Source organism: Mustela erminea, chromosome 2, assembly GCF_009829155.1.
Source record: "Mustela erminea isolate mMusErm1 chromosome 2, mMusErm1.Pri, whole genome shotgun sequence".
NCBI classification, from domain to species: domain Eukaryota; kingdom Metazoa; phylum Chordata; class Mammalia; order Carnivora; family Mustelidae; genus Mustela; species Mustela erminea.
In genome coordinates this window covers 16,213,909-16,230,971 of record NC_045615.1, presented here as the reverse complement: position 1 = coordinate 16,230,971, position 17,063 = coordinate 16,213,909, and the positions used below count along the sequence as shown (strand labels likewise).

Sequence of the window (17,063 nt, the reverse complement as noted above, 5' to 3'; positions counted from 1 at the left end):
TTTTCATGTTGAGTTGTAGGAGTTCTTTAATATATTATGAATATTAATCCCTTATAATACAATTTGCAAATAACTCCCACATCTAAAAGGTCTTGGTTAAGACCTAACTTGTGGTTTTTTTTTTTATACGATTTTATTTATTTATCAGAGAGAGAGGGTGAGAGAGCAAGCACAGGCAGACAGAATGGCAGGCAGAGCCAGAGGGAGAAGCAGGCTCCCTGCCGAGCAAGGAGCCCGATGCGGGACTCGATCCCAGGATGCTGGGATCATGACCTGAGCCGAAGGCAGCTGCTTAACCAACTGAGCCACCCAGGTGTCCCCTAACTTGTGTTTCTTATGCCCTTAATTATTTTCCATGTTTGTGCCAAACCCCTCAGAATGGGATGAGATGTATCAGCATTGGAGAGTAGGTGTGACAACTTGGCTTATGTCAGAATTTCAAAGACAGGAACAATTCTTGTTTTATGCAACTCAGAGTAAGAAAATTCCAGAGAAAGGCCCCCAAGCAGTAATCTTTTTTACCCTTTGAATAGATTGAGGAAGATGGATTATTTGGTCTTTCTGTCCATTAATTTTCCTGGATTCGGGTGGAAAAAGGACTCAGAAGCAGGGGACGTTTTAGACCGTGCTATCCCTCTTTGTCTTATGTATTGAGTGAACTTTATGCCCCACATCACATTTTAAAGAGAATGAGTAGTACAAAGAAGTAATATCTGCAGGTCAGAAATCATTAAACATGCTTCCAAATGGTCACACTATTTCAGAGAAGCGGTCAGTTACCACGTACCAATTGTGTATTAAGGAAATCATTCTGATTGATGAACAAGTACGAGGGGAGAAAAGGTCAAAAAACAAGCTTCAGTGACCATTGAAACAGTCACATTAATTTCCCTTGCCAACCAATGTTTTGAAAAAATTAAGACTCAGCGATTATTGAACTAGCTGAGCCCCTCAGGCAAGAGGAAATAAGCAATAAACCATCACCCTCAACCACAGATTGGTGGCAATGCAGATTGAATTAATTGATACACACACTGTTTTTGCTGATTTTTATATTCCATTCCTATGCCATTTTATGTATCTCAGTAAAGGCAATTTATAAGATGGATGTGACTGGCTTGTGGAGTGGGGAGAAAAGCCTTCCCTCCAAGGGCAGTGAGCAAGAGATGAAGAAAGAAAACAGCATGACTCCAGGCTCTGGGAAATCTCAGCGGGGGGGGGGGGGGGGGGGTAAGGGACCCCCTCCGGCAGTTCGAGGCACACTCCAGGCCCATCCTGCACTCCATAGCGCCTGGGTTCCAGAATGTCTCAGAGCAGAATGCATTCACCAAAAGGAGAAAGCATGAGTCTGACTGGGATTGAATGGGGGCATTTGTGGTGGGAACAGGACACACTCGGCCTGAAGTTGTGGAGACATAGCTGAAGGGTGAGTGGGAAGCAAGTTCGTTATTTAGGGTGATACCTGGCTGACTCTCAGTGCTCCCTTTCTTCCCTGCCATGGGCCTCTCTGTCCCCCCAGGCTTGATACTCACCCCATCTGTGGGCTGAGGTTTTCAGGCCTCCTTCCAGGGCTTTGGGACAGTAGCCAAGCCAATCAGGAGCTTTCTCCACCCCTCAGTGCCAAGGCCTCCAACCACGGTGCCCCTCACCAAGCCCTGACGCTCCCAGGCAGGCAGTCTGAGGTTCTGTGGGAAACCCTCCAGGCCCAAGTTGGCTTCTCTCAGACAACGGAGCCACAGCCGTGCAGGGTGCAGGCCCTACCTCTTCCCTCAGGAACCACCCAGGTGAACCAGGCTCACACGTGGGAGCCAGGAGCCGGCCCTTGCTCTTCTGTCTCGTGAAGACTGAGTGACTTCAGCAGCAGAGACTGATGCTCTCACAGTCCTGGAGGCCAGGAGTCTACCATTGAGCAGTCGGCAGGGCTGGGGTCTCCTGGTGGGAATCCTGGTTTGGGAGGTGCAGGTGTGACTCCGACACTCCCCCTCTCCAGGACTTTTCTCCAGCATCTTTGACCCCGGTTCCACTCCTTCAGCCCGGCCTTTCTCCCTCCCCAACCCCAGAGCTGTTGCTCCGGCTTCCCGCTAGACCCCAGCCCTTGGTTTGGAGATATCTGATCAGCCAAGACGCTCCATGGCCAGTCTATTTGTTTGTTCATTGCACAAACGTGCTTTGGGCGCTGGATCTGTGCCAGACACCAGCTAAGGGTTGGCAAGAAGACAGTAGTGTCCCTGCCACCAACAAGCTCACTGCTGGGGCAGGTGCAAGAGCTTGTGGCCCTTTCAAGCTCACATGGCATCCCGATGCTCCTTATCCATCTGCTCTAAACTTTATATGAACCTAGAGAATTAGGCCAAAGTGCCCCAACTTTCTTGAGGAGGAAAACAAAATGCGCAGAGACAAACAGCAAAGCGCGGATGAGGAACCCGGGTCTGTCTGTCCTAAAGCCTGGGGAAGGGAAGGCCCCTGCTAGAAGACTCTGCCTGGGCTGAGCGGCTCTTGTCTCCCCTCCCCCAGCCTGTACTAAGCCACCCCCTTCCTGGCCTGTCATCTCCCTACAGCGATGGGCCGCTTACTGTATTCATGCCCTAACCCTGACAAATGAGCTAAGTAACACAGACGCAGAGCCCATCCATCCCAGGACGCCACATGGACCTTCCTCAAAGTACAGACCAAGGGAGCCCCTATTTAAGACCCCCATGGACCCCCACATCACAGCCTCCCCTGACCTATGGAATTAGGGACCCAGTTTTGAAACGGCAGGGTCCTCTGGTTCCAGAATGCCTAGAGCTGGGTTCAGAGCTCAAGCAGCCTCCAGCAACAGAACAGTGGCCTCTCAACACAGCTCTTCGCCTCCCCGGCTGGGAAGGCCCCCCCAGGCAGGGGGCAGGCCTGAGCTGCTGTTTGTCTGGGTGGAGCCTGTCGCAACACTGTTTACCCACCTTTGCCAGAAGCCCCAAGCCCCTTGGTATGCAGTAGAAGATACAGAGCCCGCGGTGAGCACTGAGGTTGCTGGTTCTGTCTGCTCCAGACCCTCGTCCCACCTCGCCTCTGCACCCCGCTACTGGGCGCTCTGCTCCCTGAGGAAGCCTGAGGCCACTGACCCACTCCTGGAGCCATGGTATGGTCAGCCCAGGAGGGCGGCGCTCAGGCTGGGCCAGGGAACCAGGAAGGAGAGGACAAAATTAGGTCACGTCTGGGTCTGAGGGGAGGCCACAGGGACCCTCTTGAATTGGACTTGAGGCTCTAGGGGTGGCACTGGGGTGTTGGGGCAAGCGTGCGAGGGGAAGACCTGGGTTGAACTCTGGTGTCTTCACTTGACTGCTGTGTGTGCTTGGGGAAGTTACTAAACGTCTCTGAACTTCCATTTTGGCTCCTGAAAATGGGAGTACTGTTACCTATTTTGTGCATTATTAGAAGGTCTAAGTAAGATACGATGTATAGAGGATCTCCATACAGTGCTGGGTACACAGGCCGCTTGCAGCAAATAGGAGGCTTATCCTCAGTGCTCCCTGCTTTGGTGCAGATGCCAGGAAGGCTGCTGTGGAGTCTCCCAGACTCGGCTCTTCCCGGCAGGAGAAGTCTGGTGGGAGAGGTGACCGGCAGCTCTGGGTCCTTCTTGGGCCACCAGGCGAGCTCGGGCTGCCCCTTCCCCAGTCTCCCAGCTCAGTGGTGTCCACCTTCTCCTGGGTCCCTCTGAGAGGTGCCCCAGCCAGAGAGGGGACAGGAGAGCCAAAACCTGCTTTCCCTGGCTCCACCCCTGACCCCGTCACTTCCACTGAGAATGGACGTTTCCTGCGTGATCTGCTCTGTGGCCACCAGGGGTCAAGGGAGATCACAGGGAGCCCCACGCGGAGCTGCTTGGGTTCAGAGCATGCCACGCATGTGGCATCTTCCCAGCGGCCCTGAGGGGTGACCCAGGCAGAGGAGCCCGGCTTGGCACCTGGACCCCAGCCTCCCACCCTACGATGGCAGGAGCATGGCAGGCTTCTGGGCAGCTTGCGGCCATGAGTCTGTGGCCACCCAGCTCTTTTCCTCTCACAGGTCCATGGGTACAAAGGAGTCAAGTTCCAGAACTGGGCTAGGACCTATGGCTGTTGCCCAGAGATGTACTATCAGCCCACGTCCGTGGAGGAGGTCAGAGAGGTAAGCACGCATTCAGGGCTGGAGACCAGGCCCTGCCCTGGAGAGGAGGCAGGGACTGGGGACGTTCCTGGCTAGGGCCACCGCCCCACGCACCTCCCACCCAGAACCGGTGGCCAGGCAATCCAGGCTCCCTGTTACAACTGACCGGGCCACCACTGGCTACCAGCATTGCATGCACTTCCAGCTCAGACCTCTCCTCTGGGTGTTCTCCTTATGTGTCTCAAAGTCATCCCAGACTTCATGCCCCAGACTACACTTCCAGTGTTCTGAGACTCCTTTGTTTTTTATTTCAACCTCTTTTATGCCTTTCTCTGCGGGAGGCACCTCCTTGCTCAAACTGGAAGCGGAGAAGTGGGGCACGTCTTTTCTTTCCCTTATTTGGCAACAGCAAGTCTTGCTCCAGAAGTTTCTGGAATCCATCCCCTTCTCTTCAGCACCGCTGCCGCTCTCCATGCCCAGTCCACCCAGTCCCTTCCTCACCTGGGTGAGGACATGACCTGGGTGGCCTTGTTCCTGGACTCCCTGCTTAGATTCTTTCTTCCTTGGAATGTAATTTCCGCATCAGTGGACACGTTTTTTGTTAATGTAAATTGATGGGGCTACTCCCCTGCTTCAAGCCCTTGAGAGGCTCCCTATTGTTTGTGGAGTAAAACTGTAACTTGACTCCCAAGGCCATGTATCACCTGGCCTTGGTTCACCCTTTGTTCCTAAAACAAACCAAACCTTTTCCTACCTCAGGGCCATTGTATTTGCTGTTCCCACAGCCGGGAATGCTTGTCCCTTCACTCTTCACATGACTAACTCCTTTTCATCCTTTAGGTCTCAGGGTAACCTTCAGCTCCTCAGTGGGTTCCAATACCACCTTATCTGCAGCACGGCCCCAGTGTTCTCTGTCTCTGCCCCTTGCTTGTTTCCTTCACAGCATATTTATAATTGCTTGCAATTATTCTGTCTTACAGATGGGTAAACTGAGGCTAATAGAGGCTTTGTTATTTTCCTATATTAATAGGTATCAGAGCCAGGATTCACACAGGGATTGTCTGATTCAAAGCCCCTACTTTCTCCTGCAGAAAAAGCTACACACAGGAAAAGTGATTGAGCTGGGCCCAGGAGAATGGATAAAAGCTCCAGAGGGGGCTGGGGAAGGGCACTGTGAGCAAAGGAAAGTGAGGAGCATGGCCTGGGGAGGCACTGGACAGGTCAGGGGTGGGGACAGATGTGCCTGGAGGGGAGGAGTGGGCAGAGGGCAGAAGAGGAAGGCTGGGAAAGTGGAAGCAGAGGGCCTTGAATGCCGAGGCAACTGTCTTCCTTCTGAGCTGAGGGAAAAGCTGGACGTATGCTGAGATGGCCATAGGCCAAGGCCTCCTTCAGCTGTACTAGCCTACACAATTGTGAATTCCTAGCAGGCTGAGGCCACTGTGGGCTGATGTCTCCCCGGAGGGCTAATAGGATCCTAAAACTAGGTTGTATGGTCAGGAGGCTTACAGAAGATGATGTTAAACAGATTTCTTTGTTGGAGAGCCTGTAGTCTTAAACATGTCGCAGGCATCCCAGGTGGAGGAAGGAGCCAGTGAAGACAGCACTTCCCAGTCTCACTTGCTCATGGAACCCCTGTGGTACCCGTTGTCAAACCAGTGTTCCATGGACCAGATGTGAGGGTTTTGAGCTGGGACCCGAGGGTGAAAGGGAATGCCTTCATTTGAGCAATACCATGCATTGATATATTTCTTTATTCAGTGATCATCAGAGACTAGTGGGCCTGGACATGGTATGGACACAGGCAGGTACCAAGTCAAATCAAGCCACTGTCCGCCGCAGGGGCCTTCATTCCAGCTCGGGAGGCTGCTGAGCCCAAGTAGGCCAAGATGAGGCGCCTGTGGCGTTCAGGTGCCCTTGAAAGGTTTTGTGCTGGGGAAGAATGCCATCAGGTGTACCCGGAAGAGCCCCCAGCCTCTGCGGGGAGAGCGCACGGGGACCCCACCCTAGGCTGATTCCTCGGTTTTCCATCCTGCCTACTTCCTGGTCCTGCACTCTGGCTCCCTTTCCCTGAGTGGAGTGCACAGCGGCCTTCAGCCAGGCAGGGGCCTTGGAGGCCGGGGGGTGCAAAGCCTGGGCGGCCGGCCCCGCTGCGGCCCCGCCAGGTCTCAGCTGCCTGAGGGAGAAGGGCAGGAGCTGGGGCTGACTCGGGCATCCTCTTGGCAGGTGCTGGCCCTCGCCAGGCAGCAGAACAAGCGGGTGAAGGTGGTGGGCGGTGGCCACTCGCCGTCAGACATCGCCTGCACTGATGGCTTCATGATCCACATGGGCAAGATGAACCGGGTTCTCCAGGTACTCAGAGACCTCCGCTCCCCACCTCTGCTGGCCCGCAGCCTCAGTCTGCACCCCAGCCCCAGGAAACGCCTCAGCTTTTGCCATCAGGCCTGATCCCGTCCCTGCCCCGAATCCAAAGTGGCACCCCACTTCCTAACTGCCCGTGATCACCCCTCCGCCGAGCCCTCCGTGGGCCGCCTCAGGCCTCTTGTCAGGTGTGCGCGCGCCTCCTTGTGGCCACAGGGAGGATATTCACCCCATTCCGCCAGGGCCCCCTCTCTGCTTTTCTGTAACTGCAAGTCAGACCCTACCAAGATGAACTCACAGTGACAAATCCGGAAGGATGGATGCTTAGCTCGTTTTACATATGGGGAAACAAGATCTGAGAGGGTGAGCGACTTGCCTAGGGTTGCACAGCCAATCAGTAACAGAGCTGGGTACAAACTCAGGAGTCGGACACCAGCACTGTGCTGAGATACCATCTGTGCAGTTCAGCCAGCACTTGGGGAGTGCCCCACCCAGGCCTCCTGGACACCTGCCAGGGCGAAGAGGCCAGACAGGTGCCTGAGAATAGGAGAGCTCCTATTCTCCCCTGCCAGGGCCCGCTGCCCCGAGTTGTAGTTTTTGCCAAGTAACCTCCTCTCCACCCAGCCCTGCCAGCAGAGGTTCTGAATTCCTATTTCCTTCTTTGTTCAGGCTGACAGTCTCCACGCTGGTCAAGATGTCAGTCATGGCAGTAATTAACTCTGATTGCTAATTAGTGAGGACTGGCCTCCAACAATTGATTTTGCCCGGCTCTGTGCTCAGGGTTGGTGCAATGAGCTTGTGCTCTGGAGTCACACAGAGGTGAATTGTCCTCTCAGTTCCACCCCGCTCCCAGGCTCACGTGACCTTGGGGGGAGTGACTTCAAGTCCCTGAACTTGGTGCGCCTCCCTGTGAAAGAAGAGACTCTGCTCTAACCTCCCAGGGCTGCCAGGAATCCTCTAGTGCCCTCCTCGCCCATGGCAGGAACCTCCCGTCCCCTTCCAGTTCCCAGTCTTTGCCTCAGACCTTCGCCGGCTGAGCGTAAGTGGAGAATTTGGACTCCATCTAGCAACTCAACCCCTTGCAGGGTTAGACCCTCCCTAGCTGGCGACTCTGCACGGCTCTATGGGAATCCCACCGTCCTGGGTCTGGGGAGTGTGGTGAGATCGGGAGAAAGCACAGTAGTGGCCATTAGGAGACCTGAACTCTAACCCAGTTCTGCCAGTGACCTTGAGCGAACCCCTTCTCTTCCTTGCTCCTCCTTTCCTTCCCCTGCAAGAAGAAGGGGTTCCACAGAACACAGCAGCCCCCGCTTACCTACAGTTTTGCTCTCTGTGGTTTCAGTAACCCACTGTAAACTGCCATTGGAAAGCAGATGATTGGAAGGGCATAGAAGGACAGAAGGACGTATCATCAGAAGGTCAACAGTAGCCTAATCCTATGTCGGAGTTCCTATGTACTTCACCTCATTTCTTTTCATCACATGGGCATTTTACCATCTCACATCCTTACAGGACGAGAAAGGCTGTGCACAGTATAAGATACCTTAAGAGAGACTGCAGTCCCGTAACCTTCATTACAGTATATTGTTATAATTGTCCTATTTAATTTTGTTATGGTTGTTATTCTCTGACCATGCATAATATACAAATTAAACTTTATCATAAGTGTGTGTATGTAGGGAAAAACATGGTCTATGTAAAGGTCAGTGTTATCTGCATTTTTAGGCATCCACTGGGTGTCTTGGAAAGCATCCCCTGTAGATAAGGGGGGATGACGGTATTCCCAGAACTCCCGCAAATCCAGAGCTCTGCCCATCCTCGCTTTGGTTGCCTGCAGCCAGCGGAGGCTTGAGCTGACCACAGGCTGGGACAGATACGTTCTTATTCGTGGGGCAGTGGCTTCCGGGTGGGGGCTGGGTGAGAGCCTAGCTGACCCCAGCCTATGTTGGTCTCTTGCAGGTGGACATAGAGAAGAAGCAGGTGACTGTGGAGGCTGGCATCCTCCTGGCTGACCTGCACCCACAGCTGGGCAAGCATGGCCTGGCCTTGTCCAAGTAAGAGCCACTTCTCCCATTCCTGATGGGCCAATGCTGCCCTCCACCCCTTGCTTGGGGTCTCAGCTGGACGCTCAAGGATCTGGCAGGAGAGAGAGAAACACTTCCCAGGGCACAGCCCCTTTCTCTGGACCCCTGTTCTTTTCTTTGTGGCGTACCTGTCTCCCATCCCCCATGAGTTCAGGGACTGTCTTGTGAGAATACAAAGAAACAGGTCAGAGACGAGCTGAGCATTAAGGAAGAGTCTTGTAAAGGGGCTGGAAAACTGTGGATTAAATTTTTCTTAAAACTTGCAATAGACAATTGTAGGGACCCAGACAGAAGGGTATGCCAACTAAGTGCAGAGGAACCAAAGGACCTGCTACCGGAGCCACAGGACTTTGGGGCATCCTTACCTATGGGTGTACTCATCTCCCTAGCAAATGTGTCAGTCATCACCTGGATTTAATATTGGGGGATTTCCACTGAAACAGGTGTCAGATGTAGCCAAAGTATTGAATGTCTAACTGTAGAATTTCAACCATTGGATAAAGATGACAGGTGTTTTGGATAGTGGGGTAGCAGTCCCTTTGCAGCTGGAAACTGCACTCACGGAAGCCTGTTGTTTGTTTTTAAGCATGGGTGGTCCATTTGCCTGAGCTCTCTTACCACAGGCCTGGAGGCACTGCTACATCTTTTTCCTCTGGAAATCATCTATTCTGTTCCTGCTTCTCCAAACATCATGGCAACTCAAACATTTATGAGGTGTCTACTATGTGTAGGTCTTGTTCAGGCCCTTAAGAGGCAAAGATGAGTAACACCCTAGGAACTCTTGTCAAGGGACAGACCAACACCCCAAATGATAAGCTTAATGCAAGACAGTGGGTTCAAGTCAGAGAAGTATCTGGGGGCACTGTGGGGCTCTCAGCCTTGGCAGACAGGGGAACATATGAGGGGATAGGAATCAGGGGGCCTGCAGAAGGGGCCCCTGGACTGAGTCCTAAAGGGTAACCAGGTATAAATCAGAAAAAAAGAGGAAAGAGGGGATTCAGGCAGAGAAAACAGCACAAGCAAAAGTCCTGGATGAGGAGGGGGCACACAGGCGCCCTGAGCAGATAGTGGGACAGAATCTGTGACCAGTGATGACAGGAGGAGACATGTTTTAGTCATGATGGGCATTAACTTCTGGACTCTGACGCTTGTTCATGGTTTGTCTCTCTTCCCCTCCGGGGACCCAATCCTCCTCAAGTGGATGCTTGCCTGGGGCCCTTCTGTAACTCAGAGGGAGTCAGGAGTCTTACCCTGTATATCGCATAGGAGCCTGGGTAGACAGCTCTAAGGATGCTTGTGGGGACTCCAGGAGTATCTGGCTGGGGGGCTGAAGAGAAGAACAGAGCTGAGTCAGAGAGGGTGGGTGCCCTGCGCTGGGTGCTTGACAGGTGAGGAATAGAAGCCTAGTTCCAGAGGAAGAAGCCGGGGTCTGAGGCTAAGTGGCTTCCCGAAGTCACATATCTGGAAAATTCTGGAATACTCCCCCATGTGGTGGACTGGAGGAGGCAGGACAGCAGCTTGGTGTAGACCCCAGCTTCAGAAGCAGAGGGCCTGGGTACAAATGTTGCTGTTCCCTGTTAGTCAAGCTCCTTGACCCGTCTGGGCCTCAGGTGTAGAAAATGGGTCTGAAAACAGGGCGCTCAGAGATCTGGATGAGTTAAAGATGGCCCATGTAACGGCTCAGTAAAATCTGTGCTCACTGACCTTCTCGCTCCGCTGGGGCCTCACTCCTCAGGTTCTGAGATGATCTTGCCTCTGGCCGTGTTCTCTCCAGTTTCTCGGAGGCTAGTCTGACCCTTCCTTCCTTGACCCCTCTTCCTCAGGGCCTCACTGAAGGCAGGCAGCCCCAGGAAATCAGGGGCTCTGTGGGCACTGTCAGCTCAGCTCCACGTGGGTCTCAGCCAGCCCAACTCCCTCCCTCTGGCAGGTGCCCTCCACCCACTCTCTCTCCTTTAAGCCTCCTTTGTCTGCAACAGACACCAGTGATGAGACACCCCTATCTCTCAGGAGTGTCCAGGCCATCCTGTGGAAAAGGGCAAGTAGGGCGAGAGCTTCCATCCCCTCTGAGCCAGACAGAGCAAGAGGTCTCCGAGGTTAGCTCCAAGATTACCTCCCGAGGTAATCCAGTTTACTTCTTTGAACACAGTGGTCACAGGCCCATTTCCATATTGTTTTTTAGTCTGGTAGGCTACGTGGAGAAGAGGAGACACATTGAATTCCATGAACCACCCCTTTGTGGGCACTGAGGTCCTTCTCAGGTGGTCACAATTCTACGTAAGGCTGTGATGAACGTCTTTGTGCTATGCCTTTCCTCACGCTGGAGGATTTCCTGAGAGCAGGATTCCATGATCCTCTTTTAACATTCTGGTATTTTCCGGATGCCTAGGTGGCTCAGTCCGTTAAGAGTCTACCTTTGGCTCAGGTCACGATCTCAGGGTCCTGGGATTTACTCCCACATCAAGCTCTCTGCTCAGCGTGGAGTCTGCTTCTCTCTCGGCCTCTGACCCTCCTCCACTCCCCCCTGTTCCTACTCTGTCTCTCTCTCTCTCTCTCAGATAAGTAAATAGAATCTTTCTTTTAAAAAAGAAAATCCATTCTGGTATTTTCAGAAGTAAACCAACTCATGTGGACAGAGAGACAAGGCTAGAGACAAACGTGATAATGGGGGTGAGTGAGGGGAGGTTGGAGAGGCATGGGTTTCTTCGTCCTCTCCCTGTTCTGCCAGGACGGCCCCCCAGGTCTCATCGCCTCTAGAGGAAGGTCTGAGGCTGACCTTACTAATCACTGCCTTCACCGCAGGTGTCCTGCATTGCCTCTGGGAGTCAGGGCCCACTTGCCTCAGAGATCCTCAGTGTGTGCGGAGAGCGTGGGTGCGTGAGGTGGTGGGCACACGGCTTCAGCCACTGAGCCTGTCTCTCCCGTGGGCTGCCCTGTCGTGATGATGCTGGGTAGCACACACTGCTCCCACCCCTGCGACACCCCGGAGCCTTTAGTAAAATAAATATCGGTTTCCTTCTCCTTTAAGCTGTGGCTGGGATGTGTCCGAGGACGCTTCTAAGAAGTAGCATTTTTGAGCACGCTTTTCCCTTGACCCTGAGTTCTGGGCACATCTTTCTAATTCCTGCCCCCAGAGCCTGCCTCTAGAGGGCTCCTGCTCCCCCTCAGGACTCTGGTCCCCGGGTTCACACGCAGTGCTGTTAGTGTTCCTTCCAGGGCCCAGGACTCTGGGCTGAGAGACCTGGGCTCATCCTGGGGACCCCGAGAGGTGACCAGCTCCTCTTCCTCCTCCTCTCCTGTGGGTTCAGGGAAGCTCCTGCCTCCTCATACCTTCCTGGGTCACCTGTGTGAGCCGTTCGAACCAGGTCACTCCCTCAGGGACTCTGCGGGCCTTGACAGGCTGGGGCTAGAGGTGTTCGCAGGAGCGTTTGCGCCTTCGCTTGGTGGAGAAGATACTGTTGGCAGATGCGGCCCATGGAAGGGGATGGTCCCACCCTGCAGAAACCCCAGAGCTGGGCAGCCAGGCCACCTCAGAGCTGGACCGTGCCCCCACCAGCTTAACTGACAGGCCCCTGAGACGAGGAGGCAGAGGCTCAGAGAAGGGAAGGGCCGCCACGTCAGACAAACTAGGTCACGGTACATTTGGGGCCAGAGCCTAGACAAGTGATGAATTTATTATTCTGCTCTGAGGGGCCTCATCCTGCAGCCCAGGGGAGAGAGAGGGTATGGTCCCAGGGAAGCCTAACCACCAGTCCCTTGTGTCCCTTTCACTCCCTCCTGCTGAGCTCAGCCTGGGAGCTGTGTCAGATGTGACCGCAGGGGGCGTCATTGGGTCTGGAACGCACAACACTGGGATCAAACACGGCATCCTGGCCACCCAGGTGAGTCCCCCACTTGGCTGCTCCGCTGACTGCCACTGATGGCCATGGGGTGGGGGGTGGGATGAACACCTCTTCCAGGCAGCCCCAGGAAATCAGGGGCTCTGTGGGCACTGTCAGCTCAGCTCCACGTGGGTCTCAGCCAGCCCAACTCCCTCCTCTGGCAGGTGCCCTCCACCCACTCTCTCTCCTTTAAGCTTCGTTTGTCTGCAACAGACACCAGTGATCAGTCACCCCTACCTCTCAGGAGTGTCCAGGCCACCCTGTGGAAAAGGGCAAGTAGGGCGAGAGCTTCCATCCCCTCTGAGCCAGACAGAGCAAGAGGTCTCCCGAGGTTAGCAAGGGAGGGGAGGGGCCAGGACTGGAGCTGGGGCCATCTGGAGTGGAGTCCAGCGGGTGTGGGCCCAGATCTGCCCCTGATCACCATTGAAAAGCATTTCTTAAACTTCAGGAGAGACCGGTCTGGGGAACTGGTTACCCACCAGACTCGGGACTTGGATCTGGGTTCAAAAGCTGCCTCCCATATACAGTAGGCATGCGCCTGTAGGCAACTTCTTTTAATTCTCCAGACCTCCGTGTTTTCTTCTGTAATTCAGAGAGAAGCCAGGAGGACCAAAGGAGGTAGCTTATGTTACCTACGTGGCTGAGCCGAGGACAATGTGTGATTTCTGTGTTGGGAGCTGCGTGTTAGAGGGACTTCCTGACAGGCCCGGCTGTGTGCCCGGGGAGGCCGGCCGCTCACTGTCGGGGCTGGGAGAGATCCCTGTCTCTACCTCTGGCCTCCTGGGTTCGCTCACCTGGAAAATGGGGGTGGTCACAACTGCAATGCATCCGGGGTACTTAAAAGAGCGCACACAGTTAGTGCTCAATAAGCATTTGTGATGGGTTTTGCTTGTAAGACAGGGGCCTTTCTGAAGCTCCCACTCTGTGCTGTAAAACAATTTCAGGATGGCTGGGGATTGGACCACAGGGGTCACTTCAGTGACCCCTAGTCAACTACCCAGGTGTGTGGCTCTCTGCTGAGGTAAGCAGATGCCCCATCAAGCATTGCCAGCAGGTGACTTCTGGGGACTGGATCCCATGTGCTCTGGTCTCAGAGTGGCTCTGAGATCAAAGGAAAACAGCCCATAAGGAATTTCCAAGAGATTCTTTTTTTAAAAAAAAAAAATACATATTTGTTTTCTTGTATATCACATAGGAAAAAAAAAACATTTGTTTTCTTGTATACCACATGGGAAACCTAGTTCACACTCGGCCTTAGAACTTTGCTTTCTCATCAGCACTGTGCACAGACTCTGGCTGCTCTTGTCCTTCTCCCTTCCCTCTTTCGACCACAAAGCCCCACAGAATCCCCAGGCAGGTAAAGGGTGTCCTGGCCTGAGCCAGGGAAGGGGAAACCAACCAAGGGCACCTGTGTTCATTGCGCTCGGCCCCTCCCACAGGCAAGAGTGGCCACAGCAAAGCATGCTGGTCTTTGGGGGGACCTGATCCTCTGGCACTTGGAGCCCTCTGTGGACATTCCACGACTCTCTCCAAGCTCGGGGAGGAATGTTCAGCAGAGTATGAAATAATTCTGGGTGACCACAAATCGAAATGCACAGATTTCCTATCCCCTTTTCTTAGGGAGCTCAGCTGGAAAGGAGCGGGAGAGGCCTGCTATTTTATATTATGCCAAGGGCCGGGATCGAGGGGAGGGATTGACATTTCAACGTCCTCTGTACAGCGGACACTCAGCTGGATATGGCACACACTGTCTCTGAGACAGTTATTGTCCTCATTTTGCAGATGAGGAAACAGAGAGGTTGGGTAACATGCCCAAGGTCACACAGCTAGTAAAGAAGTGCCTACCTTTATCTGTGGCTGGACCCTGCCGAGGGGTTTCACTGGCCAGTTCTTACTCACAGCTCTGGATCATGAACAAAATCTGGTTTCTACAAAAATGATTCTGATGCCCTCACTCCTACAGATGGCCATTGTGCCCCATTTCTGCCAATTTCTCCCCTCTGGAATTGGTCGCTGTTAATGAGAATTAGTTTGGCTTTGTCCATTCTCTCACCCGGAGCCCCCAGCCACCAACTACACATGTCAAAAGCAATTTCCATCTGAATTAGCAGGTAGCAGGGTGTGGAGAAGTACTTAAACCGGTGAGAAAAGAGGATTCCTCTGGAAATGGGCACCGGGGGTAAGAGCGCGGGGGCTGATGCTGCTGGACAGAGCCTCTGGTTCCCCATTGCCCTGTGGCCAGGTGGCATTGATCTTCCGGGGATAGACACCTCCCCTCCTGGCTTCCCAGGACATACAGGGCAGGGAAGGCCTCAGCTGGGGTCTAAGGGAAATGCCACCAGGGTTCTAAAGCACTGCTCTCCACGGCTAGGTGGTGGCGCTGACCCTGCTGACGGCCGATGGGACTATTCTGGAGTGCTCCGAGTCCAGCAACGCAGAGGTGTTCCAGGCGGCGCGGGTGCACCTGGGCTGCCTGGGAGTGATCCTCACCGTCACCCTGCAGTGTGTGCCCCAGTTCCACTTGCAGGAGGTCTCCTTCCCCTCCACCCTGGAAGAGGTACTGGCATCTTCCTCGCCCCTGCTCAACCTCAGAAAATAAAGGGAGGATGCTGACCGGTAGGTCATGCTCCACTGACGGCCCCCTGAATACGGGAGTGGGCTGACCTTTCTAGCTCTTCCTTGCCCCAAGGATACTGTGGTCTCGTCCCTTTCTGAGCAGGTCAGTGAAGCTCAGAGGAACTGCCTGGGGTTGGCAGACATCTGGGTGAGAAGGGAGGTTGGGTGCTCTGGGAAGGCATTAACTCTCGACTGCACTGAGCTGTAGCAGGTGCCCAGGATTCCCTTTACAATGGCTTCTTCACAACCAAGCGGGTGGGCTAACTTTGCATTGGACTGGCTGCCCAAGGTAACACACAAGGAATGTGGATCCAGATGATGGAGGGATGGAAAGGATGACTTCTGACTGATGGTGATGTTTTGGGAATGAACGAAAAGCATGTTGGCTGGCTGGCTGACTGGAGAGATGGATTGATGCATGGATGGATGGATGGATGGATGGATGGATGGATGGATGGATGGATAATTGGTTTCATGAATACACAGATGCACGGATGGACACGTGGATGGATGGGTAGCATGCAGCAGCCCTGAAATGCCTGGTAATCACTAAGTCTATGGGAGTCAAATCTATGGTTCAAGGTCCTTGGTCTTCGAGTGCCTCCATGGTCACCTTATCATTCAATATGAGTAGACCCCTCTGCACAGTTGAAATAGTGAATGATGTAAGCATTACTGACCCAACATGGGTAGGGTGGGATTGGCTATCCAGTTGACCTGGCCTTGAATTCTGCCACTTCTAAGCTGTGACCTTGAGCCTGTCATTTAAACTTCTTAAGCCCTAGTTTCCTCATCCAAAAAGAAAGTTGGAGATATCGACCTTGAAGTATTGAATCTGAGGATTATATCAGGTAACACACATAAATTATCTAATTCAGTATTAAAATATGTCCCCAGTGGCATCTAGTCAGTGATAAAAGAAGAATACAGTTACTTAGAACCAGGTCTAAAATCCTTACCTCAGAATTTTTAATGCATGAAACCAGAGGGCAAAGCCCTACATTCTGAAGGCCCCCTTACTCAGAGGCATGGTGTTTGGTGGAAATAGATTCCCAGATCTCCCAGTTGGTGGTAAGAAAGGGATTGCACAGCTATGATGGGAGGCGGCGTTGATCCCTGCAGTACCAGTACTGAGTCTGATTGGCAAATAATTGGCAAATAACTGCCTGAGCCTTGGCTCAAGAAAGTAGGACTATTTTGGGACAAGGACATTTCATGGAACTGTTTGGCAGGGACAAGGTGTGGCTAAGCCAGGGAGGCCCACAAGGGTCTGGCTGGAACCAGCCCAGACTCGGAGTCCTTTGATGCCACCTAGGCCTGGCTCAGCCAGCTACAATCTTCCCCACCAGTGCTAGAGGGCAAGTCTAGACCCCTGTTCACCCCAAGTGGGGTTCAGAAAGCATCTTACATTCTGTTCAGTGCCAGGCGTGTTGGCTGAGGCCTCCTGTGGGGTCAGCATTCGAAACTCCAGGGTAATTCCTGAGACCACAGAATAATATTCTGACCACCTGCTGCAAGGATTGATTTTCCCTTTAGCCCTCGTGCCTCTAGAATTCTCAGGCTTTCCCTTCTCTACTTCTTAGGAGGATGACCCCTCCATGCTGGTCATGGGGCAAGATGTGGCAGGGACTGAGATACGACCCATGCCTTCCTCTCAGGCTTCAGCTGGGAAACCTGGGTATCCCCTTCTTCTCCTCCGCAAACCAACAGACTAAGCAACCTGCTCTGGGACTTGACACTGGAGACAGTAGCCAGTGCAGATGGCCCAGCCAGGAGCCAAAGAAGTAGTTCGTAACAACCGCCAAGTCCCAAGGGAGCCTGGCAGAGAGAGCTCTGACCAGAGTCAGAGCTGGGAGGGGGATGTGGGAGAGAATGAGATAGAGTGGGCATAGACTGGAGAGGTACTCAAGGGGCTGGAATACAGAGCCAAGCCCACTTTTTTAGGGCACAAGTTCAAGAGATACTTAAGATGAGGACCCAGTAGGACTTGGCAGCTGAGTGTGGA

At 53.3% G+C, this 17,063-nt stretch overlaps 1 protein-coding gene across 1 annotated transcript in view; it reads left to right on the top strand.

The window, feature by feature from the left end:
- Nucleotides 1-2,935: 2,935 nt before the first annotated feature.
- Nucleotides 2,936-17,063, top strand: part of LOC116584281 (L-gulonolactone oxidase) — a 31,731-nt gene continuing 17,603 nt past the window's right edge. Inside the window, exons 1-6 of the mRNA XM_032332344.1 lie at nt 2,936-3,118; nt 4,042-4,143; nt 6,346-6,471; nt 8,440-8,534; nt 12,352-12,442; nt 14,814-14,999. Of these exons, the coding sequence (XP_032188235.1) occupies nt 3,116-3,118; nt 4,042-4,143; nt 6,346-6,471; nt 8,440-8,534; nt 12,352-12,442; nt 14,814-14,999 (603 nt within the window). The 5' untranslated portion in view covers nt 2,936-3,115. The remainder of the gene's footprint in view (nt 3,119-4,041; nt 4,144-6,345; nt 6,472-8,439; nt 8,535-12,351; nt 12,443-14,813; nt 15,000-17,063) is intronic.